General features: G+C 37.2%; 1 protein-coding gene and 1 long non-coding RNA gene across 4 annotated transcripts in view; one reads left to right on the top strand and one right to left on the bottom strand.

The window, feature by feature from the left end:
• The window catches only part of MIB1 (MIB E3 ubiquitin protein ligase 1), a 77,298-nt gene that overhangs the window by 36,160 nt on the left and 13,184 nt on the right, over positions 1 to 27,954 (top strand). For 2 of the 3 annotated variants that reach the window (XM_056483877.1, XM_056483876.1), the window contains exons 13-18: positions 15,289 to 15,421; positions 15,802 to 15,888; positions 18,618 to 18,779; positions 23,576 to 23,757; positions 24,941 to 25,133; positions 27,327 to 27,405. In XM_056483877.1, the coding sequence (XP_056339852.1) occupies positions 15,289 to 15,421; positions 15,802 to 15,888; positions 18,618 to 18,779; positions 23,576 to 23,757; positions 24,941 to 25,133; positions 27,327 to 27,405 (836 nt within the window). The remainder of the gene's footprint in view (positions 1 to 15,288; positions 15,422 to 15,801; positions 15,889 to 18,617; positions 18,780 to 23,575; positions 23,758 to 24,940; positions 25,134 to 27,326; positions 27,406 to 27,954) is intronic. The other variant, XM_056483878.1, reaches the window with a different exon arrangement.
• LOC130249263 (uncharacterized) lies at positions 49 to 7,898 on the bottom strand. Its single transcript, XR_008839763.1, has 4 exons — positions 7,256 to 7,898; positions 6,961 to 7,152; positions 5,291 to 5,538; positions 49 to 1,113 (listed from the first exon to the last, which is right to left on the bottom strand). It is a non-coding gene; the product is annotated as an uncharacterized LOC130249263 (long non-coding RNA).

Genomic DNA, 27,954 nt, shown 5'->3' with positions numbered 1-27,954 from the left:
TTTAATATGAAAACAAATACATTCTATTTTAAATGTTTGAATATTGGATAAATATTATAAAAAAGATAGCAATTTCTGTCAAATAGCCTAGATTTTCTCAGCACTTTATCTTCCATGGCAGTTTGGCTGTGTTTTCCACAAGTCAAAGTACAGTGTGTTTCAGACAGCATCCTATTCTTAGTAGAATGTTTCTCCTTTTCTTGTTTTGCCTCTCTTTGTACCTTGTGAATTGGTACAGGAAGAGAACTTTTGGTTTTTGTGCTGATGTATAATGTTGAAATGTAGAATGGATGTTAGTTTATGCTGTAGGTTGCTTTAAACTTGTGCATGGGAGATAGAGCTAAAAAGAAATTTTAAATTAAGTGTGGAGAAGTCAAACTTTCATTTAATACATGGTTTTCTTGTTCGTGATTTTTAACTGAGTCAGTCATATTAAAAGTGAATTTATTTTGGACTTTTTTCAAAGTACTGTGAGCCTCAAAGCTTGGCAGACTTTGCCTCTTCAGTGTTAATGAGATTTTTTTTCAGACAGAAAAAAGGAGAGTAAAAATTGAAAATACTGTACAGATTGGTTATTTTTGCCATGTTATCATCTCTTGCTTATGTTTGATCTATTCGCATACCTGTGACTTCAGATTTTTGAGCTGAAGACATGACTGTGAAGTGTAGGCGTATTTTATATCCGTTGCCCCAGTTAGTTTTACATTTGCATTGTATCTTGTGAAGAGAGCTTTATTCACTCTGCAGCTATCATCCTAAATAGAGGCTGCTCTTGGAGCTGACCTGACTTCACACACGTGTATGGTTAGTTCTTCAGAGCAATACATTCTGCTGGACTTTAAATCAAAAGATTAAAGTCCTGGAGTAAGATACAGATTTTATGTATTGCTCTCCAGTAGCAGGAAGTGTGTCATCTCTGTGTTCATAAACTGGTCTCCATTTGTTTTTAGATTTGCAGATGGCTTGAACGGGTTGGCAGTGAAATTTCTAACTGTAGCAATTTAATTGAGAGGTGGGGTTTCTCACTTCTACCCGGTGTTAATGAGTGTCTTCGGGAAGTGTCTGCAGGACTCACTTGCTGTGTTGTCATGTAGGTCCTCAGAGAGACAAGTTCTGAGGAAATGAGAGTGGTACAATTATTTGCTAAACCTGTCAAAGTGGTATTTTTCTTTTGTATTTTCAGTTCTGACAGTAAGTGTAGGTTAAGCTTAGTTGAAGCTGAGAGAGCAAAGAGAGCCTGTTTTTAAAACCTCTTATTCAAGTGTTATGTCAGAAAATGCTTTGGAAGAATACTTTTATTCAAGTTGGTTTGGAGGAAGAATATAATCTCCATAAGCAGACCTATTATTAGACGGCAGATTAGCCTGTAGCTGTTGAGGTCAGTGACAAATTTATTATCTTTAAATAGTAAATAATGTGCCCAACAGATACAAAATGGCAAATACAGTTCCTGCCCTGTGGAGTTTCCTTCCTTGTGCAATGAAAAAAAGGGGATAGGGGTACCCAGAAAGTAAACCTGCTCTGCCAGTACTGGTTATCATCATTTCCTTTTGGGTTCTGGTGGTTTTTTTTTTTTTGATCAGTTCTGCTAGAAATGCACCAGACTTGAGGAAGAATACAAGAGACAGTAAATCACTGGAAAATGTTTATTTAATTGCTTACCTATCTTCTTTATAAATGTTGTAAGAAATAATTTTCACTTCATCTGGACAAAATGTTAGAACACCAGTAGCTATTTATTTAAAAATACAAACTTGAAATTTTGGAATACAGAATTTGCTTCATTCCTGGTTACCTTCCATCTTCAGGCTGCCTAGAAGTGGAGCTGGACTGCAGAGAGGACTGTGTAATTGCTCTGAGCAGATTTCGTGTCCAGTATTAAAAACATGAGAAATCCTGTAGTGATCAATGCATAGCTACAGCTGGTTGAAGGGGACCAAATCCATTGAAGAGGTGATTTGGTTCCATTTTACCAGCTTTAGCAAAGCATTGGAGTGCAGGAGGCTTTAATTCAGTAACATATTTTAAAGCACATGAGCAGTGCACAAAGAACACGGGGCTTTCTTCTGTGTTACGCAATTTGTTTCTTGTCAATGCAAATTTTTAACTCTTTCCTAATTTGGAGATGGCAAAATTAAAAGCTGTATACCAGAAAGGCCTGTACAGGTTTGTTCTGTCCTTGAGTATTTCCTTGAGGATCTTCGGATGACTCTCGAATCAAATCATTGTTACAGTTTTAATTTTTTTCCTGTCTAATGTAATCAAATTTTAGAATAGAATTAGAAATCAGAATTAGAAACTCTAGTCTCAAAATTTCTATCATATAGAGCTCCCTTGCTTCTTTATGTTAAGCCATACTGGGGAAGAATGTTTCAGTTTCCCTGTCACCCTCCTCCCTCCCTTCCCCTCATTCATTTTCTGGCAGGTTCCCTTTTGCAGCTGCTTTTATGCTGTAGTTGATTAGCACAAATATAAATGCCAAGTGCTTTCAATTCCATTGCTATATCTCTGGTTAGTATTAACTTTTTAGGAACGATTATATAATATAGCACGGTAGACTTAATTTTTTTTACCCTGATAATATATGTAAAAATGTTTAATACCAGAAAAAAATAGCTTTTAAAGATTTATCTGTGGTTGCATCTGATTTCTTTTAAACTAAGGTCCTTAATACAATTGTGTGAGCTCACTTAGCTTTTTTTTATGTCATACTGAATTCTTTCTGAGCTTTGATTGCAGTGGAAAGTAGGGGACAGCCTTAGTTCAAACTATTCCCTAGTAATGAGTATGTCAAGGATAGTCTACATCTGTTTGTTGCATAGTCTGATGATGGTGAGAAGATTTATGTAAATATATTCCCAACACCATGTATCCTAATAGAAACGTAGCAGGTGTGTCACTTGGACTTAAGCATCAGGATGGCTATAAAATGAGTTTCTATTTTTACCAGTTATAGAGGAACTGTTTTACAGATACAGCTGCTCAAGTGCACTTTTGGATGGCAATACAGTTTCATGTACTGGCCATATCGGGACAAAAAACGGCTGTGGAAAAAAAAGCCGTGTAGCATTTGATAATGTCAGCATCTGTTATCCCTGTCAGTCACACAGTTGAAATGTTTGAGTTACAACTGTGTCAGCAGATGCCCAAAGTTCAACGTGTGCTCGGTTAAAATTGAACAGCTGATCTAAGTGATGGATGTGACATTTTAGAGTGACTGGGTATGTATTCTTAGAGATATGCTAACATGAACTAGCAGGAAGCAATGTCAACATATAATTTTAACTTTTGTATCACTCTGAACTGTCATTTTGTGTCAGAATAACATTGCAATGTTACACAAGGGAGAACACAGTATGATAAATTGTTACCAAAAACCTTTCAGATAAATTAAAGGTGCTAAAAGATCTGTCCCATTATATAGTGGAAGCTAAATCAATTGGTGCTGAGCACAGGAACTCTTCAGGAAAAGAAAATTCTTAGCAATTAAACCCTCAGTGAAACTGTTAGTTACACCAGATCACTTCTGTGAGCATGATCACGTTTTGTAGTGTTGCTTTATTCGGAAAAGCTACTGCAATTTGATTTGTTTCCCACTATAAACCGGGTTTTAATTTAGATGTTAAGATACTGTAGCCTTCGTGTCAAAATATCTGCTCCTAAGAGAAAGAGCTTTAAAACAAATATTGAAACATTGCTTTCTTAAGCAGGTAAGATAATATTTCTTCTTGTATATATATTAATATGTAGTCTCAGGTGTTATAAATATCAGGCTATGTATGTTATTAGCTGTTGGAGAATTATGTGAGTATTTAAAAATAAGTTCTCCATCTAAAAATCATGCATTGCCTTTATTTATTTTTCCTGTTTGTTTTGGTTGGGATTTTTTTTTTTCCTCACAGACATTTTAGTAAGCAAAAGGGTACAGCTAGAATCTTTAATCTGGGCCAAATGTGCCTACTTATCATGGGCATATCCTATTTAATAACTGCTTTTAGAAGGCTGCTGTCATGAATAGAAGTGGCTGGATTGATGAGTGGGGAATTCTTTCCTCCTGTTTTTTCCCCTGTTCCTGAATTTGATGTTGAGTATCTTTACTTAGGGATGGTATGCACCAGTGTAATTTTATTAATATTGCTTTTAGAACTTGAAACTATTTCTCATGTAGTTTTAATTTTTTTTTTGAATGCTACAATATGTATGTTTGTTTTTTTTTTCAATGGCCCATTTTCCTAAATTTGGATTTAAATTAAATTCAGCTTATTTGAAAATGTTTAAGCTACCTTACATTTTAGGCTGTAGTTGTCATTTGTGTTTTCAATTAGGAATCTGTCAATAGATTTAATCCGCTGACTAGCAACTCTGGCCTAGAAATCTCTGTATTGTCACTTTCTGTGCATAAACCTGACACTGCATTTTGTGTCTAAGAGCTCAGTGAGCATAATAAGTGCTGATTTGGAGAAAATTCTAACTTAAGTCTTATTAAATTGCAGAAATTATATTCAATTATTTTGGCTATAATTTTCTCTAGATCACACCTGTAATTTTTTAGCTGTTAATACTTGTCTAAGTTGCAACCTGTGGATTAAATGTGCTATGGTAGATGCAAAGTACTACCAAGTACTACCATCTGAATTACACAGAATAGGCTGTGTTTACTAGAGTAGTGGCTTGTTTTTATGAGATGCATTTTGATAACCAGGCTTTTAAGTTTAGTTTAAGATCTATGAAGTGAGGAGTACTGGTAATGATGAATTTTGCAACTATGCTGCAGTATTAATTGGTGCATTTCAAGATTTCATTTCCAGCCTTGCTTTGAATTCTGTTTGTAACTAACATTCTGCTTATCAGCTGTTAACAATTCTTCCTACCCACTTTTATAGCCACTTAATTTAATGTTTTGTGATTTGTTACTTACACGTATGAGTTATTTTGGCAATACCAGCTGACCCTCAGCAAGCCAATTTGTCACATGAATGTCATTCAAACAAGAGGGAAACCTGTTTCTTCCAGCAGCTGTTTAGTTTCCTCTTACTGGTCGTTCCTTGCCTGCCAAAAATACATACTTCTTTACATTCCATAGCATTGTATGTTCATATGGGTACATAAAGAAGTATGTGCTCTGAGCAGGTACACATAGAATTGCTTGACTGCCTGTCAGATGAACCTGAAAAGTATTTTGTTGCTTTTTCTTGCTATCATTAGGTAAAACTGGCTGACAGTTCTGATTAACTGATGGTAAAAATAGACTTACTGTGCCAACTGAATTTTGCAATGCAATGCAATTTACCTGCACAATGTCTTAAAGCCGGGCATAGTTCATTGTTTTGGGACGGCACTGATGTTAGAAGTGCTTTTCCATATTTTTGCAGCCTCTTGCTCTTCTAAGTAACAGTGTTTAAGTAGAGAGTTGAATCACTGGTAGGTTTGCAATGTCTTTTCTTAGAATTCGTAGTTGTAGTCCACTGTAAAAACTTCAGCTTCCTCGAAGGTCTTTTAGAAGATTTTCGTGCTGGGGTACAGTTTGCATCTAGTGTCCTGAAGAGAAGCATAGACTGATCTAAAATAGCAGTCATAAACTGATTTTCTTACCCCAAATCCCACTTCTATGCTTTTTGTATTCCATCCATTATTCTGCAAACCCTTTCCAAGTTTATACTTATTTACACTGTATTTCAGAGGGGTTTAAAAACAAAGCAAAATGTAAAGGAAAACAAACAAACAAAAAAAAATGCCCCCACAAAAAGCCCAACCCAAACACAAAAGCACATGTCACCAGTGATCCTGCTTATCATAAAGATGATGACATTGAATTAAGAAAACAATCTCTAACTGCTGTGACAGGATTTGGATTGTTAGGCCGAAGGTCACATGTGAAAGTTAATACTATTCAACACTTCTGCAAGCAGCTTTTCTTGTTTTTTAAAACTGGCACTCACCTGCTTCAGTCAAAGTCTTGTCCACCCTTGACATATTTATGACAGCTAAAATAATTAACTAAAAAAAATTAACCCAAACCAAATAAAAACCTCGTAGAAACAAAGCCCAAGCTTAACCCTGTTTCGTAAGATTTCGTGCGACTTGGTTTGGAACAGTGGTTAAATATTTGATGTGCAGTACAGCTCTGACTTCTGGGACTGTCGGATATAGCTTATAGTTGCTTAATATGTATTTCAGGAGTTGATTTGGGTTACAGTAAAGAGTAAGCTTTGTCTCTGTAGCATTAGAAGGTAAATTTGAAATAAGCTTAACAATTAGTAACTGTAATAGTTGAAAGCTGAGAGCAGAGGAAGTAAGAATTTCTGCAGCTCATGACAAAAACCTAGTGCAGCTGATAGAGAGCAAATCAGAGTGTAGCAGTAGCTAGCACAGTAGTACAAGGAGAATCAGCAATGCAGCATTAGAATCACAGCAGTCACATTCTAGTTTTTAAGTAGGCTGTTTTCAAGTACGTCTGATATAAAGCACCTTGAAAATTTTGCCTAGACCTATTTGAGAATGCAGCATTGCACTACCACTCTGTTTATAGGTTTTCTTTTTCAAGTTTGTACATTTTCAGTTGTGCATAGGAAGATAAGAATATATTTTACTGAAATGAACAACCAGTTAATGGCATTGCAATGTATTAGTTTATCTTCTTTAAAAAGAATTTTGCCTACTAAGCAAGTTGGGATTTGTTTTGGTTTGTTTTTTTGGTTTTTTTTTTTTTTTTTTTTGGTTTCTGTCTTTTTTTTTTTTTTGTTTTGCTATGAAATTTGGATTAACAGTTGTTTTCTTGCAACCTTCTCTTTACACTACAAATGCTTGGTACTTTAACACACTCAAAATTAAGCTGTTCCCAGAGTAGAGGGATTAATACAACAATTAAAAAAACAGTCTAGTAAATAAGATAGACATGCAGAAAGTCATAGGCATCCTTTAAACGTGCAGAATAATGCAGGTCTCCTGATGTTCTATTACCTGTAAGCTTAGTATCATGCAGCATTTGCAGTTGGAAGAGAGGTAATGACCTAGAGACACATCAGCAGCAGCCATCTCATCCTGAGTGCTCTCACTCTATTCGCTGAATCAGCTCTTCGTTACATGGGAGGGGGAGGCAAGGGGGGGCGAGTGTCGGTGCATACAGTACCTCACCACCTTAAATAGATAAAACTTAAAAGAAAAAAAAAAAAGGCATGAAGATGGGTGCCTAATTGGCACCTTCTTCCTTTCTTTTGAATGCTAAAATATGGATGATGTTGTATAGAAATTATACCTTATGTCTGCTGGACTGAGAGTTAAGACTCCAAGGATAGATGCTAGGAAGCCAAGGGAAGGTGAACTTAGCCCACTGTCAGATGAAGATAATCACAGGCAAAAAGAAAAATAAAAACCCAACAAAAGACCAAAACCAAGCCCCATAAAGTTGGAGTTGCTTCCAAAAAAAAAAATTAGAAAAAAAGCACCAAAAAAAGAGCGATCGTCTCCCCCCTCCCCCGGCAAATATTGGTTTCTTCTAGTTCCTTAGATATTGCACTGCATCTTTTCTTGCTTGAGGTTATGTTTCCAGGCTTAACTGTAGGCAGGTCTGTGTTGAAGCTACTTTCCATCTTCAGAGGTCAAGTCTGCTCGCGAGGTCAGGGCTCCCGCACACACACTACAGAAGTCACCAACCGTATTTCCCACTTAGAGGGCACGAGCAAAACTGTTACGGCTTTATAGGCAGCTAAGCATTTGAAACATGCACTCCCAGGCAAACAGGCTCTCTTGTGCCTCTCTCTTCCCTGACCATATTTAGTCAACCATTGCAAAAAATAGTCTCTCAGCTGTCGATTGTCGATCCGGCAGCGAAGGGAGCCTCTATCCGGCTCTCTGCCTATTGATTGTGCAGCCTGCACTTCCACCGCCGCTTAGCCATTTGTCCCCAGGTTTTTTTAGCACTGCCAAATAAAGCTCTCTCTCGTGTTTCCAGTTAGATTTCCCAGGTTTTCACTGAGCTTGCGCTGCTACTAGTAAACCCTGATGAGGTTGTCACTATACTTAGAAACGTTTGGGGCGGGGGGGGGAGGAGTGGGAGAGAGAAAAAAAAGGCAGCCCTGCTAGTAACAAGGCAGGGACTTCACGCAGATATAGAACAATAAATACCCTGTGCTGCCATGGCAGGTTGTGTAACCTGGTTTCTTGATCACTGAAAAATGCCGTGACTAACATGTCGATTAACCCAGGGTCTGACCTGCCTCACTCTGAGTTTTCAAGTGCAAATCATGCAGTTATTTTATAAATAAGAACTTGGTGCCCATTTGTAGCCCTGCATTTCTAGATCCAAATCAAGTTAGAAATTATTTGAAAAACTTTAATTCGCAAATTCATATAATTCCATGCCATTATGTTTAATAATGCCATAGTATTTTGTTTGCAATGCTTATCCATAGATTTGCATCTACAGAAAATAAATGCACTTGCAAATTAGGTGCTACTGTTCTTTAAAAGAACTGAATTGTTATAGGAAAAAAAGAATAAAAAAAGAAATCAAGGGAACAGCTCATTGCATTAATCTTCCATGTTTACAAAATCAGCTCATGACAAGCCTAATAACTGCACATTCAAAATATGAAGAGGGACTTTCATATTCATGGGGAGCATATGCAATGTTTTCTTTAAAAAGGAATAACTGAAATTTAGGCATTTAAATACAACAAAAAGGAACCCAAATACTTCAAGACTTTATATTTTGCAGACAAAATCTTTGCTTGGAGCAAGATGGATGAAAAAGGTGAAAATACCTCAATCTGAAATGAAAGAAACTTATTAAATCAAAATGCCATTCAATTAATATTGATGAAATTAGTAGTTACAAGTTCAGTATGACAGTGAATTGCAAAATCCTGATCAGACCGGTATCTTGGATGTATGCTTCCCTTGCTACTTCTTTTTGTGTTGATTTTATCCTGTGCTTGGTAACTGTTTACCCTGCAACTTCTGTTGCTTTCTGGTAAAAGTCACATATTTTCTTTTCTCTTTGATTTCATAATTATTCACTGAAGACAAAGCTGTTGTGCAATACATTCTTGTGAATTCCATGTAAATGTATATACCTTATTGTTTCTTTGGTTACACGTATATTGAAATAGATTTTTCAAAAGCAAGAGATGCTTGAAAAAATCTGAGAAGCAAAAAGAAGGAAACAGCCTGCCTACTTAAACTTTTACTAACTAGGCCATTGGTCAGATATGAAATATTGCACTAATTTGAAGGTACAGTGTGCCCAGTAGTACCAGTCTAAGGTATTAATCTCTTCCTGTTGCTTGTTCCTGAGAGATAGATACTTCCTTCTTCATTCTTCCAGTGGTTCTCTCTGTACTGCACGGTGAGTATGGTGTGAATCAGATCAGGGAGCTGATTTGGCTTGAAGTTGTGTGCTGACGTGCACTTACGATCGTATGGGTGCCAAAAATAGCACTGTCCTGCTCCTGAGTTACTTCTTGCACTATATTGGTACAAACGTTTCTTTGGCTCCATAGTGAGCAGGCTTGGAGTAGTATTCCATATGAGAAATAATCCAACAGAAGGGACTGTCCTTTCAGATGATATGTTGGGACTACTTTTTGGGGGAGTTTTTGTTTTGAGCAGAGGTGGGAGTCAACAGGACAGGAAAGGGATTTAGTAAAATGTGGGTTTTCTCCTGTTGTATTGTAAAATGCATGTCGGACTACACGGTCTTAAAATAAAATTTTGCCATGTCATTAAATCTGAACTGTTCCTTCAACTGTTTGGGGCTGTGACAGGAGGCAGGTGAACAGGTCTAGCTGAGCCAGGGTTGGGAGTCTGGAGAGGAGTATGTGGGGGTGGGAGGTGGTGTGTGTGGAGAATACTTCAAGCCATGATTACTGTAAAGTACATTATGAAACCATGTCACACTGAGACAGTGGAAACCTGAGTTGAGGGAGGAGAATGGCATGAAAGTAGAAAAACCTGTAATAGAAAGTGCAGTGAATCATTACAACCTCTGGTGATAGGATTGCTGATAAGTTTATGCTGATCTAACACTTTGCTTCTGGAAAGGGCGGTCTGCCCTCCCCGCAGCTCTGGCTTTGTCATTTCCTTACTCCTATTGCTTCTAGTGATCATGAAGTTGCGGGGTAGGTTGGATTATCTCATTGATCTGTCTGAAAGCAAACTTGCCAAATCAGGAGTCTGGCAGGTTGTTTCAGTTGCTAGAAAATGATGTGTCTATAGAGCCAACATAATGCAGGAACTGAAGTGCACGGAAAAAAAAGTGGGATTTTGTCTTTCAGCAGCAGTTTAAGTTAAATGTGCTTATGCAGATTGTGAGTAGCCTTTCTATTTTTTCTGCTTAAGTATTTGTTTGTAAAAAACCTTCACAATTAAACCCTGAAAGGCCAAACAAATAAACCCATCCTACCACTATCCTAAAAACCCTCAACCTTCTTCATTTCCCTCATTCTGCAGTCAAATTGCAGTTGGTAGCAGACAATCTTCTCTAGTTTTTGTTCATGTAGTTTTTTAACAGGGTGCAAGGATGCTTTTGCAGTTAAAACTGCTAAATCTGGAATTGCTTTTATATAATGAGGTACTGGCCTCATCTTGTTTAAAAGTACTTTTATCTTGTAGATTCTACAAGTAAATCTGTTATTGTATGTTGCATTCTCTGATAGTACTGATGAGCATCTGTAAAAATTACGTGAGCAAAGTACTGCGTAAAAGCCAACATTTTATGTGTGGGTTGGTAATGAATAATATATACTAACTTTCCATCATAAGAATAATTTTATTTTTTGTATGTCTAATGTTGGTAACTGGTGTTGAAATAAGTGTGAAAGTGCTCTGTGCTCTGGCTGAAAGTGAATCAGTGTATTGTTCAGATCTGTAACATATCTTATGTTGCGAATACACAATTCATGCTGCTGAATTTCCATGGCAAGGGTTGGAATGAGATATCTGTAAGGTCTCTTCCAACCCAAGTGATTCTGTGATCCTATATATGTTAAACTGTGGTTCCAAATTCTCTAAAAACCTGAATTTGTAAAAAAGAGAAAGTATTACTCGTGTGGCAAGATTGAATAAAGATGCATGCAACAGCAGCATTTGCTGTTACTCTTCTACATCTCAAGTTGAATGTAGCACCATATTAGTGGATGTTGCTTTGACCAAATCACTTTTAACTCATAGAATTGGACTGTCATTTTATGAGGATGAATTACATTGGGCAGTATAAGTCAGTGTACCCCTAACAGCTGTGCCTGGGAAAGCAGCAGGTACCTCCATCTCAGTCCCCTATACAGACACGAGCTTTCTTGTTCCTTTTTGACTGAGCATGTGTTTAGCTCCTATAAAGGAATTAATAGTTTACTTATTCCTGTTAAGGCTTTACAGATAACTCCCTCAGAAATTCTCACTGAGGTTTTTCTCTTGTTGTTCCATTAGAAATTTTTGGAAGTTTCAAATGTTCATCCAGCTAAAAAATGCCCAAAATCTTTATGAGCTTCCCACTAAGCTGAAAATACTGCAGACCAACAAATACCAAAGTTTGCCTGTTACAAAATTTTTTATTGCTGATGCTTTAGCAATAATGTATGAATAGCATAGTGATGGCATAAGTTCAGTGTTTCAATAAAGAGTTTTAAGGTCTTCATCAATAATCTTTGCAGCTCCTCTGACAGCCATGCAATCTGTTACAATTGAATACACTGAAGATAAGTTTGAAAAGTTTTTCTTTAGCTGTTTTCATGATCAGTGTTACTAATAGATTTGCTGATTTCTTGATCTTGTCAATACAACTTCAGTGAAAGCAGTCTGTGGTTTGTTTCATGTATAGAAGATAAAAGCAAGTTTTTACATCTATGTTGTGGTCTTAAAAACAGAGCAATACAACCCAGCTTCTTCTGTAATACTTCATGGGGAAGAGTGAATCAAGAAATACTGTGTAATTGGCAACATTAATTCTCTAATGTTGCTTTTTATGATGTATGCCTGTTCCAGTGAGTGCTGCTCTGAATGGTAGACACTTAGCTGTCAAAATTTTGGCAGTAGCTCTAGAAAATCCTGTAAAAATTGAAAGAAACTACCTCTCATCTAATGAGAAGGAGGAAGATGCAGCCACTGAGCTGAATTTACCATTGTAGCATGATAATATCTTGCAGACTTTTAAGATGTCATTCCATGAAACGGTCCTATCCTGCTGTCCCGTTATATAACATTGTCTGGAAGAGACATATAGTCTTTTTCTGAATAAAAAAGGAGCAACTGAGTGGGGTTCCTGGCCCTGATGATTTGCTGTGAGCAGTGAGATAAAAATCTATTCCACACAGAAGCCATTTATTTGTTTTGGTGGTCCTTCTGTTTTTCCAGTAAGACCAATGCATCTTAAAAGCAGCAAAAAATGTAACAGGCATCTTATTTCTCTGAAAGCAAGATACCTCCAAATGATTTTCAGTCAAACTTCAGATAAAAATTTTTTTGGTATAAGACAGCAAACTAAAGATTTGAAACAGGATCTGGTAAGGATGAGTGACCTTTCTTCACAGTTTACAAAATACTGAGTTAGCTGGTTTCTTATTTTTGTTTCAAAAATGAGGTGTATTAAAGACATGTCAGTAGTATTTCTGAAGTACATTTACATATTGATATATCTGAGAAAGTGTGTCAATGTACTTTAAATTTTATTTATCTGTAGAGTTGGCAATTTTCTTATTTCATTACTGAAGAGAAGGATATAAAATATCATTGACTTGAGCTATTTTGGAGACAAGCTGGCTATAATTAAAGTGTTGATGCTCTTCCATAGTGTTCCTCAAGTTGTAGTTGAATCTGTAAGAATAATTTCTTGGTTCTCTTTTTTTTTTTATATATTTTTTTGGTTATTGTTGCACCACCTTTTCCTGGTTGCTTACAGTGATATTGCTTCTGCCGGTTATAGGGAATTTTCAGAATTTTTTGTTATATTTTTTAGACTATCCACAGTAGATACCCTAGAGCTTTATGGGGTCTTTAGAAGCACTGAGCCTGGCCAGTGAAGATAAAAAGCTTACATGACATGATGCCCTGTGGGAAGTCTTGTTGTGCTGTGTACTTTGTATCAGCCCAGCATTCTGAAGAGATGGTGTGCCCAGATACCAAGCAAACCATAGTGCTCCAGACATGCTCCCTCTCTAAAGCATCTAAACTCCGTTCTGATGGTGCCAAGATTTGAAAATATGGCATCAACGCATTACAAAATTGGTTATGTTTATCAGTGCAACTTATACTGGTTTATTTTGCCACATTTCATAGGGCTTTAGTAACTTTCCTTAATTTTGAAAAATCCTGCATAAGTGAATCTCTCAAAGAATTAATGTTGCAATTGTTTGTTTTTTTCTGAAGTATTCTAATCTTTTCTTCCTAGCATGTGAGGGAGCTGTGGAAGGTGTTATGAATAGAAGCTGAGCAATGGCTCACAATGAGCAATGTACAATCTGTTAAGTGTTGTTGTCTTATATTGCTGTGTTATAAGTGATTTGAACTGTGAGGAAGTGAGAAGCTTTTTACCAGGAAAAAAAAAAAATCCAAAGAGTCTGAGAATGGTTTCTGTCCAGTCTGAGGAGGACAAACATCAGAACAGCCTGGCTATGGATCCTCCATGTAGCAGTTGATTTCCTGTGCATTTGTGTGATCCTGTGGCCTGAAAATGCAGTTAGTTATTGTGATTCCTTTAGACACTCTGATTCTGGGGGCAAGAAAGTGTCACTTAATACACCATTCTGGCAGCTGCAATGTAAGTGTGAAGCCAGAGGTTTTATGTTGTGCACTCAATAGCAGGAAAACAGAGACACTTACTAAGCAGAGATTCTTATGGGAGCATGTGAGCAGTGTGTAGGAAGGAGTGCACTTGCTTACTGGTACAGTAGTCTACCTCAGACTTCTCTGCTTTCAAGGAGGGCTTATTAGGGTATGCTGTGCCCAGACACAGCTTTTAGGTTTTTTTAATAGGGAAATAATTGGCTTGTTCTAAAAAAGAGCATAGGAGTGAATAGCACTTCACCTCAGTGTGGATATTCAAGGCAACAGATGATTGGAATGAACTGGGAGCTCAGTTGTTACTTGACAGGGCACTCATTCATACCCTTTGAAGGTATTTAGAAGTAAAAGCTGAGAGGTTCCATTTATGAGGCTATTTCTGAGGATTATTGAGATCCCACGGTTTTGATACCAGAAGTCTAATGAAGAACTGTTTAATTCAGATACATTATCTGCCTTACAAGACACTGTGTGGCTGAGTGATTCCACTTGTATTAGCAAGTATTACTTGGATTTTAAAAGTTTGAATTCTGTGCAGAAGCTCTGTTTCTCCTGTAGATAACATGTTCCTTCAACAGTAGGGAAACATCAGATGACAGAAGAGGTTTCTTGGCACAGGATTGTAGCGGTTTCTGGTTTTGTGTTTGTCTTTAAGGAACTGTCATAAGGGAGCTGCATATGCTGTTTATAAAGATAAGACAATAAGGAGTTTAAGTTTGGTAACTTACGTATTCCAAAAGCTAAGATATGTAAGCTTAAGAAAACTGTATTTCTCAGAGAATACAAGATTGAGCAATTTGTTTATCTAGCATTAATATGCTGTGTTGTTAATATTCTTAACCTTCAGTCTTTGGACTTCATGGTTTTTAGTCTGCTTTAATACTTGCAGTACTCAAGTTGCTTTTTCCCTGACTACCAGACACTGCCATGATATGTTATATTCAACCATTATATGTTAAGAAAATATCCCACTAGTACTTCACAGTTTTAGCATTTATTTTGTCTGTGCTTAAGATCCATTTTGTCTGTGCTTGCTCCATTTTCTTTTGCAGAAACTTATATGTAACTGTTACAGCCCATGACATCAATTTATAAACTGATGATTTAAAAGATAACTAATGTAGTGGAACTTGGCCATTAAATACTTACATAAAGGATGCCTTTCTTAAAGATTTTGAGGGAGAAAATTATTTAATCAACATTTTAGAATTTGTTTGAATACTTCTTTAATGTGATTTTTACTGTTTGAAAGCAGTCTTCTAAAAAACAAACTTGATCCTCACATTGTTCTAGGCATTGTATGGTTTGTTTGTGTGCTTTAACTAGAAAGAAGTGAACATTAAATTATTCTGCTTTGGAGCTGTTGATACAGCTTTTCACTTATTTCCCTGTTTGAAAAAAGATTAAAATTATTTTAGGCACTATTACATAGTTCTGAGAATTAATGTTGTTGTTCTGTTGTCATTCAGTATACATTGTAGGGGTGTTTATGCCATCTCTGTGTATTTTTTTCAGTGCAATGCGTGTGTTGTTATCCAAGTTACCACGACCGTGGATTGTTGATGAGAAAAAAGATGATGGTTACACTGCATTACATCTGGCAGCTCTCAATAATCATGTGGAAGTGGCTGAACTTTTGGTGCATCAGGTAGCACTCTTTTCTCAGGAGGATTTAAATGTCATGCTTTGGTTAATCATCTGATGTGAAAATAGTTGGCTCCTTTGCGCCTGCAGTGGCAATGCAGGAGCAGTGGAGCAGGGAAGGACGTGTTGAGCTCTAAAGGTCAAACTTACCTTTGAGAGTGTTACAATGGCCTAATGGTGCAGAGAGACTGAAAAATTTGATACCTAGTTTCATTCAACAGATTAACATCTGTACAGTGAATAATTGAAGTATTTAATCACTTCTGTTCTCAAATCCCCTAACTAGGAATTGTATTCAGGATCATAGTCAGTGTCTTAACGGACTGCTTTGCCTGTAGATAAATTCTGGGATCATAATGCTCTAATGCTTTGAATATCTTGCAGGGCAATGCTAACCTGGATATCCAGAATGTTAACCAGCAAACTGCTCTTCATCTTGCTGTTGAACGACAGCATACACAAATTGTTAGGGTAAGTATCTTATTTGCAGTAAGCCATATGGTTAATGGCATTTGACTAAAGCTGATGGCAGCTGTTAAAATATGAATACTTCATGAACATTTAGAAAATTATTTGACAACATATACTCACTGCATGTTTGTTTGATGGATTTTGTGAATTCAGAAGCCTGCCAACTTGCACAGAAGGTCAATCGGCAATATGAACACCACTTGAGGCATTCTAAATTTTGGTACATGTACATTATGTTTTCCTCCATGTGGTTGCCAATGCTGGCATCCCTTATTGTTTAGTAAGGAAGGATGTGTTGGGCTGTTACGTCTGAATCTCGTGGTGCTGTAAGGGGACCTTCAAATATAATTTCTGATGCCTTTTGGTGTATGAGAAATTATTCTTGTTCATAGCTTTTGCAAACTGTAACACAAAACATCTTTTTATGACCTTAACTACTTTTCAGTCTCTCAGTGTTTAACATTCCCTGCTCTTGGCTTGGGAGACTTACAAGGAGTTAACAGTAGTGCCTTATTGGTCAAAGGAATGCTATCCTGGATTTTTGTTTGCATGGTTGCAAAAGTTAATACTTCAATTTAACAAAGCTTTGTTACTAGCACAGGAAGTGTGGATCTGGCACAGCTTGCTGTTTCTGGCCTGTGTGCGCTGTCATACAGGACCTGTGTGACTGTTTGCCTTGCTGCTGTGGGCTTTTGAGGCTCAGAGAGAGCACTCACTGCTCTCAGAGTGAATACATTGATCTGCCCTTGCCTTTGGCTTAGTTTTTTTGTCTTTGTAGAGTTACCTTGTATGAAAAACTGTCTCTTATTCAGGCCTACACAGAATTATCTCCCCTCTTCAGACCTGCATTCTATTAAGTGTTATTTTACCGTAAGGTTTCTCCCTCTCTGAGGGCTGATGGGTGTGATCCCATTACAGTGAAACATATGATATGGCCCTATATCTGGAACTGCTTGCTACCAGAAGAATGATTTCCTAGAGTCAGTGCCACTTGCATCCTGCAAGCTATTTGGCAGCTGTGTTTGGTGAACTCTTGGTGCCCTTCTGGAATTCACAGAGTACCTGGGAATACAATAGTAATGTAGCAGATGAGCAGGAAGGTAGGCATGTAGAAGAACTAGAGTGTGTATTTGACTGACATGCTTATATCTGAGAATGTACAAGTGAATGACCCTGTAGAGTATCCATTTTTCAGAGCTGGATTAACTTTAAGAAGTCCTAAAATAGCTCATGCAGCCATGCAAAGAACATGTTGGCTCCATATTTCAAAATTAATTCCTATTGGATATCTTCCAGGGCTGGGTTTGTACCCTCAGGCATTTGTGGAATAGTGGTCAAAGGTAGCAGGGTTCTTTTAAAAGTCTTACTGACATGACAAAGGGCAGTGTTTTGCCTTTTTTTAAATTATTTTTTAAGAACTTCTGTAAAGACTCTGGATTCCAGGAGAAACTCTAAGCAGTAAAGAGCTAGTGGCAGACACAAGATATGAATATGAGAAAGGAAATGTGGCCAGAGTAAATCCATTTAGAGAGTGTAAGAAGTTGAGACTAGACCATGTCAACAATCAGCTGGTTTTCTTGGTTTCACTTGTGGAAGAAAAGCTTGGGGAAATGATAAGCTGCAAATAATTGCAGGCAGATACTTCCTTGAAAATGAGGCTTTGAATTCCTCCAAAGCTATTTTCCTTTTAGCCTGTTCTGAAGTCTGAGGTTCTTTGGTTCTCAGAAACTGAGCTCCTTGCAAGCATGTGGGTTCCAGAGAGGGAGATCCCTCTTTGTGTATTCCTGTTTTTAGGTTATGCCTTTTGTCTCTACAGCTAATCTCAATTTTGCAGAGTAGCAGAAGCTCAGAAACTAAAGTTAAAACCTCAGCTGCTGCCTACAGGTTTCTGAATGGCAACAGTGGCAGGGTTTAATTTTTAGGGGCAGTTGATATTTTTTTGTCAGCATGTGTTCCTTTGTTTTGTTCAACAGTGTATTTAAGAAAGTTCTGATGGATTGAGTTATGAAGGGCTGTATGCAAAGGCCATAGGAATAGGAGGGCCTGTGCAGCCTCGTGCTTCTTTTGTGTCATGTGAACAGGAACGGGTGTCTAAAATTAGCCTTAGAGACGAGTCTTACAGTTCATTACTTTCCGAAGTGTTCTGAGAGAGTGTTTAATAGTGTCATTGGTTTTTATGTCTCCTGAATTAGGGTAAACTGAAGTACATGCTTAACTACTTTGCTAATGCAAAGACGCTGTAAATTAAGTTGTAAAGTTTAGCATGGTGTGAAAGTGGTGATTTTTGAGGTCATTGAAACCTAGTAATAATAGTAAAGGATATATACCTTTCTTAAGTATTGCACCTATTGCTGCAATACATTACATTGTTTATAGGCTGTCTTGTAAGAATTAAAGTCTAAGGAACAAGAAAGAATCCTCTGAAATTGTGTCTTTTGTAGCACTCAGAGCACAGGCAAGCTTTAGTCTTCTGCTGAAATAAGCTTGATATTTGAGACAGATAAATGCTTTGGTTGAGGGCTGGTCTCCAGGTATGGAAAATAATTTTAAATTAATTCACCTGTGAATTGTAGCAAGATAGGAGTAGTTTGAACCTCTTAGAGAATTCTAAACCACAGTATTCTGAAATTAGTTAACCTCCAAATTTATTCATTTTTTTTTCTTGTTTTTTTTTTTTTTTTTTTTTTTTTTTTTTTTTTTTTTTTTTTATTTGTGTTCTCTCTTTCCAGCTCTTAGTTCGTGCAGGTGCTAAATTGGATATTCAGGATAAAGATGGGGATACTCCCCTGCATGAGGCCCTGAGACACCACACCCTGTCACAGCTCCGCCAACTCCAAGACATGCAAGATGTGGGCAAGGTAGATACTGCTTGGGAGCCATCAAAGAACACAGTAAATAAAACACATTTATTTATTCTTTTTCCCTCCCCTGTGTATTTGTCACTTTGTCTAGTTCTGTACTGTTGGACTGGTTTTTGGCAGCATAAGTTTATGTAGACATTCTGCATTAAACTGCAGTGTAGGCAGAAATCATATTGTTATATGTGGCTTTCCACATGAAGTCGTTACCTTTTTTAAAGAAAAAGAGGGTTATGTAGCTCAAAAATATTTCTACAAATTTCTCTTCTATAGTGAACATGTATGGCTGCCAAAAAATCAGAGTAGCTTTTTCGGAGAGATAATTAAACAGTGTTACAGTACAGAATAAGACTGAAATAGTTTTCTGTGATTCAGCATCTTGCATGTCTTTATAGCTTTAATTGCTTAGTTGCTTCTATAACTTTCTGAAAGTATATTCTGTTAGAACAAGGCATTCTTAATTTTGTATGTTTATTGATATGTATAGTTTTGACAGAGTTCATTTCAGAAATTGTGCTGTAGTAAGGAAATAGTCAAAAAGCCTGCAGGTAATAAAAGTTAAAATATTTTACTGAAAAGAAACTATCACACCCATAAAACTGTGTGAACCTCATATGCAGAGGTGAAGTTGATAGTTTGTCTGAGAGATAGAGAAATCAAATTATGGAGCAATGCAGATTGAGGAAAATAAACAACTTTTTTCTTTAGATATTAAAGATGCGCAACATAATGGTGACTCAGATCTGCTGAACCATTAGTTACCACTATAACCTTTTTTATCATTTTAACTGAGGCTTAAAGTTAGAAACATTTTTTGTTGTTTTTCCATTTCATTAAGAAAAAAATAAACACATCAACTTTTCATAAAGTCCTTGTTCAAAACAATAATTCCAGTGTACAAATTTATTTTTTTTTCACATTGGTTATTTAATCTCATGGAAATATACTGGAATAAGCTTTGAAAGAGATTTGAAATATGACTAATGTGTAAGAAAATGTCTGTCGTTTTAAATGAGACAAGAGTGGTTACAGCTCAGTTGTTTCCATGATCTGAAATGGATTCTGTGAGAGCTCTCTAGAATACTTTGTGTTCATGTGTTTAACTGGGAAATGAATGAAAGGGAGATGAAGTTTTTTCCTCAGATTCAGCATTTCATAAATTGGTTTCTCTGCCCAGTCTTATTAATGGCCTCCACAATGAAACTGGAGTTGTGTATTGAGTTTTGAGGGTTTTAACAGAAGAAGCAGAGATTTTTTCCATCACCTTTTAAACTTCTCTTTGGAGGAATTTTATGTTTTAGAAAATAAAGTTTTATTTCTTGTTTCATTTGACAAGTATCCTCGGTTTAAACCAAAAGTGTAAGTAAAAAAGAATTTATATTGAAGTAATAAGACAAAGTGGAGGCAAAAGATACCATGAGAAACAAAGAAAAAAGTTCCCTCATCACTGTATCTCTGATAATCTAAAAATATTCTAAAGTTTTAAAAAATCACGATCAACCTCCTCTCCTTTATTAGTGTGATCAAACTACTGTTCATTTCTTTGCACTTTGTTTAGCTGCAGAGAAAATTTTTTGCCAAACTGACAAATTTAAGAGGTTTAAGTGGTGTGGAGAAGATAAGTTCTGTCAGAGAAGAGACGAAAACTTGCTTGTTTTTATTTTATGTGAAATGTAAAAGATGGAGTAAATATACCTGAAAACACTTTACGATGATCAACAAATCAAACTATCTTGAAATCATTTTGTGAAAAACAGTAAGTGAGAATAATACCTGTACCTAGCTACCTTTACTTAAATGACAGCAAAAAAAATTGTACAAACTAGATTTTACCATTAAACTGTTCTAAATATTAAGCTACCTTTGGCCCAAAATTGAGCATCAGCAAAGACAGAATCGAAGCTGTGAAAATATATGCAGGCATCTGGACCTTTGAAGTTATCCAAGGACACACTAGGACAATTTGTGGAATTGCAAATACAGGTGATGCATAATAGGAGATAAATAGGATTAATAATTTAGTCTGGGAATCAGTAAGGCTTTCTTTTCATAAATGCGGTGACTTAAATTGAGGGTTTATTTTGGGTGATTTTTTTATTATTCTTCATTAATTCCTTTAAAGGTTAGGAAATGTGTCAGATTTCATTAGGCTATGTGATAGCAAAACATCTCTGTAAATATTTAGTATTTTAGAGCTCATTTTTGCTTGGCTAAATGTTAATTTATTTTGGACTGCTATCTTGGAGATTCCAACCTACTGAAGCCTGTAGGGTGTCTCTTTATAGTATATAGTACTTCAGCAAATAATTATTTCTATTTTTGTTTCAGTTGAATAAACTGAAAAGAAAAACCTCACTTGCAGGATTTTAGGGATTTTTCATAGCTGATCGAGTTGGTTGGACAGCAACTCATTGTAATTTTATGATTTGTTACTTTTTATTTTGACCATTGTTTAAAATATGAAACAATAGTTTTTACTAGTTATCATTAACTTCATAAATGGAACTAAATTGAATGAATTCTTTAGCATTGATTTTTTTTAAATTTTTTTTAATAGTTCCTGCTGAATGCCAGCATTATGTCTGTTGGAGCAGGCTCCCCAGGGAGATGGTCACAGCACCAAGCCTGCCAGAATTCAAGAAGTTTTTGGACACTGATCTCAGGCACCTGGTGCAGATCTTGGGGCTGTCCTTTGCAGGGGCAGGAATTGAACTTGATGATCCTTGTGAATTCCTTTCAACTCAGGATATTTTATATTATACCTGAAACAATTTTTGTCAGGTTTCTTCGGTTGATTTTTTGATACTCTAACATGTATGTAGTGAACAATCTTGATAAGTACACAAAGCCCTACTCATTTTAGGTACCATTCTGAAAAATGTTTCTGTGCTCAAGGCTATAAGCAGTGAACCCCATTTCTTTAAATAATTTTTTAAGTTTCCTGTCCAGCATATTTTGGTGATTGTGCAGCTGAGAGGAGGAGAAATTTTCTGAAGTATAGTCTCCACCACCACAAGAAAGTCATTTGTATTGCTTTATTACAGATGCACTGTTCTATCCTAGACTACTTTTTATCCTAAATAAATGTATTATTCCCAGGATCTTTTTGTGTAATTTATTTTAACATAGGTGCCTTTTTGACTCTTTAAATGCTTTTATGTGATGCCATTGCCTAAATCCTAACTTAAAAGAAAGAAACTAATGGAAAGTCAGGACAGTTCAGGATAATTCAAAGGTAGCTCACTAGTTACAATTACTTAGATGATATTTATACAGTTTTCATGGATTACACTGAGACTTCTCCCTCACTGACTGGGACTGGCCTGTGTGGATGCATTTCAGGGTTAGACCCCTCCAGAGGCAGCTTGCTGCAGCCATACAGGGCACTGAGACATAATGGAGAATATTTTGTGCATGGGTTGTTTTGTGGTGTTCTCATTCTTTGTGCCTGAAAAGTTGCATTCTTCCTGAGAAATGTCATAGGATGCAACATTGTCATGGTGTTTTCAAATTGTACAGCATGCAGAGCCATTTTAGGACATAGGGTTTTTGTAACTAGCATCCATGATTGTTCCATGATGACTCTGCCAACCTTGGAGTGAATCAGTTTCACTGGGTTGTTCTGCTGCCTTGGCTGGATTAATAATATGGTCCAAAGTACCAGGACTGACGCTGGATAAAATCTCTGCTTTGCTTCAGTCAGTGCTGTAATTGAAGTGCAGAAAAATGGTCTCAATTGATAAATGATGATTTTCTGTTATTTGAACACCATGAAACAATCTGTTTCCATAACTTACTGATTTTCCTGGTATAAAGCCTTTGGAGCTGTACTGTTCTTACCTAGTCATGAGGAAGAATGCAGGAGTATCTGAATTCATAAAGTGACCTTCAAGAGTCTTATAGCCTCAGTGATACATATTGATATAAGAACTTCTAATTAAGAAAAAAAATGTATAGACTGAAGTTTTAAAAAGTGCTTCCTTATCTGACTGGGTTTCCTTGAGTTGGAGCTGCCCTAGCTTTGCCAAAGCTCTTCCTTTGAATACAGTGTAGTATAGTTTGCTGAGGGATTTTTACTGATGCCAGTAGTCCTGTGTTATGTGTAGTCTGTGTTATACTTAAAGCTTGATCAGATAAAATGCATTAATACAAAAAGATGTTGGGAGCAGGCCCAGAATGCTCTGGATTAGGGGGATCCACTCCTTGCTGGGTTGTGGTAGTGAGCCTTCTTAATGTTTCTAGTGGACCCTGTGAAGCAGTAACACAAGGATACAGTAACAGCTGTAAAAGGCAGTGTAGCATTATGTGGTTAGAGAGGGACAGTGCGAGTTTTAACCCATCCAGGTTGAGAAGGACTGAAATTCAGTTACTTTCTTGGGCAGGTTCTTCACTTGCTGGACTAAAAGTAGATGTGCATTCATTTCACTGCTCAACTGTGTTTTCAGTCCAAGTGTGATGGTAGCATTTTGTCTGAACTCAGCAGTTTGAGCATATACTGAAGTGTGTTCTGAATATACCCACTGGAACTTTGCCCTTTACAGTGCTTACATAGAAGGACAGCCACTTCACACGTGAGTATAGGTGTGCAGGAGGTTTAGTGCTTCGGTAGTTCAACTCTTCCTTGCTGAATTTTAGTTCCTTAAAGGAAAGCTGAATATAGCTGACTCAAAATGAAGCAATTGTTTTGATTTTAGTTCTAGAGATGCTTCCTTGGGCTTACACATTTATGCATAAATGTGCATGTGTGCATGTCAAGTAGCTTTCCTTCAGCCAGACAATTCTTAACTGTTTAGAGAATCTTTCTTGCTGACGTATTTGTTTTCTTTCAGTTAATAATGGGACTTAGCACTCAAGGAGCAGAGAAGAAGAGTGCTGCATCTATTGCCTGCTTCCTGGCAGCCAACGGGGCTGACCTTGGCATTCGTAACAAGAAGGGTCAGTCGCCTCTCGATCTCTGCCCTGATCCCAGTCTCTGCAAAGCATTGGCTAAATGTCACAAAGAAAAAGTCAGGTTTGTATTCATAAAATGCACACTTTCCAAATCTCTGCTTTCCACAGGTTAACTGATTTATTTAAAATGTTGAGCCTTTAATCAGCAATACTAATTCAAACATACAAATTTGGAGATTTGGTGGGGTTTTTGTGTGTGGTTGTTTATTTTTTACTTTTAATTCTTTAGGTTTTTGTGGTACACTGAATGCTATTCACAAATACATTAATTGAAAGTTACCCAAGTCTTAGAGGACTTTAGTGCATATTAGTATGAGGAAGGGAGAATGGGAAGGTGGCAATCTTCAGGTGGGGATTGGTAGAACTTCACAAGGGCATTGGAGGAAAATCCCTGGAAGAATAACTAAGGTTAGCCTGGGAAGTTGTGAAATCTCTGTCCGTTCAACTTTTAGTGACTGAAATGGGCAAAGCCCAATATAAAGTGATACGAATGCAGTGTTGATGCTGCTTTGAGAAGGTCACCTACTGAGTACCTGTTAATCTGAACAACTGTATGATTCTGTGAAAAGAGAACGAGGGAGTAGGTCTGATGTCTTTAGAAATTACAATTTCAGTGAAATATCATGTTACTAGATCCCTGCAGTATCAGATGATTCACCTTGTCAGTTATATTCCATCCCTGTTGCCACGAATGGTTCTCATCTTTAATGAAATCGAAACTGACAAAGAGAGGCTATTTTTATTGATGTTCCCTGGTAAGGAGTAAGGTGTGTATTTCCTTTCGGAGTCGGTGTGTCCGTGTGTCCCTGCCTCATTCCTGGCGGTTCCCCCGGTGGCCGGTGGCGGGAGCGGCGGCGGGCTGGGCACGCGCGCCCCCTGCGGGTCAGCGCGGAGTGCATCTCCGGCCCGGGGTCCGGCACCGCCGCGCGTGGGGACCGTGCCCATCGGAGTCACAGGCACCTCTCTGCCAGTGAAGCAAGCCCTTAGGACCAGAGGGACGGACTTCTTACATTCACGATATCCTGACTTGTGTGACTGTCCTGTCTCTGTACAATGCCTTACCCAAATGTGTGACCTTGCACTCCAGTGTCAGCTGCACTTCTTGGAAAAGGCAGTTCAGATTGCTTTATGATCATGCAGTGATGCCCGAGTGCATAGGAGTGTATAAGCAGCCAGTTGATGTGCATTTTAAATTGAGTGGGTTTTTTAATTCTTAAAAGTTTGACTGCAAAGTTTCTTTGTAGTGGCCAGGTTGGTTCCCGAAGTCCGTCTATGATCAACAATGATTCTGAAACCTTAGAAGAATGTATGGTGTGTTCGGACATGAAGAGAGATACTCTGTTTGGCCCATGTGGCCACATTGCCACGTGTTCTTTGTGCTCACCACGGGTGAAGAAATGCCTCATCTGTAAAGAACAAGTTCAGTCTAGGACAAAGGTAAAAACCTCTGAAATTTCTTGGTTCTCTTTCTTTTATAATGGAAAAGTTAAAAAAAAGAAAAAAGAGGTCAAAGAAATATACATCTTCTTTTATGTGGTATTATGCCTTACACATTTCTCACTGGATGGGATTAATTTTGCTTCATAATGATATCTTGTTCTTTTCTGTATGCCTGTCATACCTACCTCTCCCAGCCTTGCAATGTCTTTATTGTTCAGGTCCTCAGAGTTCCTAATAGAGTCACCTGAGGATGCTTTATTGAAATAGACTATTTCCCCCCTGCCATGGCATCTTTTCTTCATGTTGAGATAAATTGCTGCTTTTTTCTGAAGTCTAATTTCCCTCAGTAATCTAGAGTTCTTCTGTTCCTTAGGGCTGCTTTAAAGATTATTTGCCTGTAAACTGAATTAATATGTGCTTGTTTCTGTAGTTAATAATTACTTTGAGCTTTCACTTCTTTTTCTTTGGAAACATGAGTTTCATTACGCGGTCTTTTTCCTTCAGAGAGTCAACCAGTCATGCCCTATTTTGAAGACCAAGATTTCTCAAATAGTTACTCCCAAATTGTTTTGACTATATATATATATATTAAAAATATATAATGTTCTGCACTTGGATTTATGTTTGATTTTGGGTTGGATTTGGGGTTTTTTGTTTGGTTGGGATGTTTTTGGCTTTTGGGTTGTTTTTTTTTTTTTTTCTTTGGTTGTTTTTTTTTTTTCAGGAAAGCCAACTGTTTAGGGTTTTTGGTTTTGTTTTTTCTTTTCCCAAACATATTCGATTAGTCTGCTTCTGTGGTATGTTGTTTTTTTCTTCATCTCAAAGTAAGTATAGGAATTGTTAATAGCAAGTTGTACTGTTTATACTACTCACTCTCTTACTCTTTTTATACTATTCATTGTTGTGCATTGTGTATATTCAAAAGCCAAATGTTAACATAGTGGAGCTCCTTTTCTCTAGACTATCTTCATAGCCAGTGAAAGGGTTCTGCCACTTGGTGGTTTGGAGCAGCAGAGTGAGGGGTTCTGCCTCTAATCTAATCTAATCTAAAGAAATTAATCTGTGGAAATCAGCTTTCCCAGGTGAAAGCTAAGCTTTGTGGATAACCTTCCTTTGATTTCTTTTCCTGAATTAGTTTGAGATTGGAATATCTGGTCAATACATCTCTTAAACTTTTCTGTAAGGCTAAGAAATAAATTAATCAGGACAACAGTTCTATGAACTGAAAGAGGTCCAGGCCAGTATAAATGGGATTGTATGTGATGTCTCTATTATCATATTGTATATGCCCCATCCCTGGTAATGTTCAAGGCCAGGTTGGATGGGGCCCTGAGTAACCTGGTTTAGTGTAAGGTGTCCCTGCCTATGGCAGAGGTTTTGGAACTGCAGGGTCTTTAAGGTCCTGTCCAACCCAAACCATTCAATGATTCCATGATATATATAGCTCTCACATAAAAGGGCTTGAGAATCCCTAAGCCAGAATATGAAAACATTTCTGTAAAAGTACCTTTTAAGTGAATTTCATGGGATCATAGAATGTGAGAAGGGGCCTTTAAAATCAGCCATGTAACTGACATCTAATACCGTGCAATGAGTAGGGACGTCTTCAATGAGATCAGGTTGCTCAGAGCCCTGTCCAGTCTGACCTTGAATGTTTCCAGGGATGGACCTTCTACCCCAACTCTGGGTAACCTGTTCCAGTGTAGTATGACCCTCATCATAAAAAATTTTTTTCTTATATCTAGTCCTGATCTGCTTTCTTTTAGTCTATTACTCCCTGTACTACTGCAAAAGGCCCAGCAAAAAAAAAATTGTTCCATCTTTCTTATGAGCCTCCTTTAAGTACAGAAAGGCTGTAATAACATCTTCCTGGAGACTTCCCTTCTCCAGGCTGATCAACCTTGATTGAAGTATCTGTGATGGAATAAAGAAGGAGAAAAGAAAAAAGAAAAAGAAATGTATACTATCCTAACTGCTTCTCTGTGCTTGTCATTGAACTGAATGCATAAAAATTGCCAGCAAATACCTGTTCCTAGAAGTTAGTGTGATAACTCATTTAAGTTGCATTTTGGGATGCTGAATTAGTTAAAAACCCCACTAGATGGAGATTCTTGAAGCCCACGTGCCTTGCAAATTAATGTAGAGTGCAGGAGATACACTTTGCTCACGTGTGTATGTTGTTCCTTACAGATTGAAGAATGCGTAGTATGTTCAGACAAAAAGGCAGCAGTGCTCTTCCAGCCTTGCGGTCATATGTGTGCCTGTGAAAGTAAGTAACTACTTTTTGAAGTAAAACAGAATGTTTTTAATCAGACTGCTCATTAGTAACCTGATTTTAGGTTCAATTTATTTGGTAGTCATCATCAGAATTTTGGCATTATTTGTTGTGCTGGTAATAATTGGAGATTTTCAAAAATTTAGAAAGTGCATGTTCTTTCATCTGAATTTTTAACTGTGAGTAGGCTTTCTTGCATTATAGAAGCCTACTGTATATCATTAACACATTGGAAGTAATTAGAATTAATTTTGTTGTTTTATTGCAGCTTTTTGAAGGCATTCAGATACGCAAATGGTGTTTGTTTAAAAATTGTAAATAAATACTTAATATGCTTCATTACTAATCTACAGATTTGCACAAGGGCTGTCTTTTCCCCCAAAAGTCACATCATATACCTTTGACCATCAGTTGTAGTTCACTTTAATTTGTCCTGTGTAGTGAAGAAATACATGGGAGATCTTCAGAAAATTTTTTGAGTTCTATGTGGATGAAAATGCAGCTATCACTTTGTCTCCAGACATTTCAGGGCTTTGTTGAAGG

The sequence above is a fragment of the Oenanthe melanoleuca genome, chromosome 2, assembly GCF_029582105.1.
Source record: "Oenanthe melanoleuca isolate GR-GAL-2019-014 chromosome 2, OMel1.0, whole genome shotgun sequence".
Lineage (NCBI taxonomy): Eukaryota > Metazoa > Chordata > Aves > Passeriformes > Muscicapidae > Oenanthe > Oenanthe melanoleuca.
The sequence above is the reverse complement of the archived record's forward strand: the minus strand, read 5'-3'. Positions and strand labels throughout refer to the sequence as shown.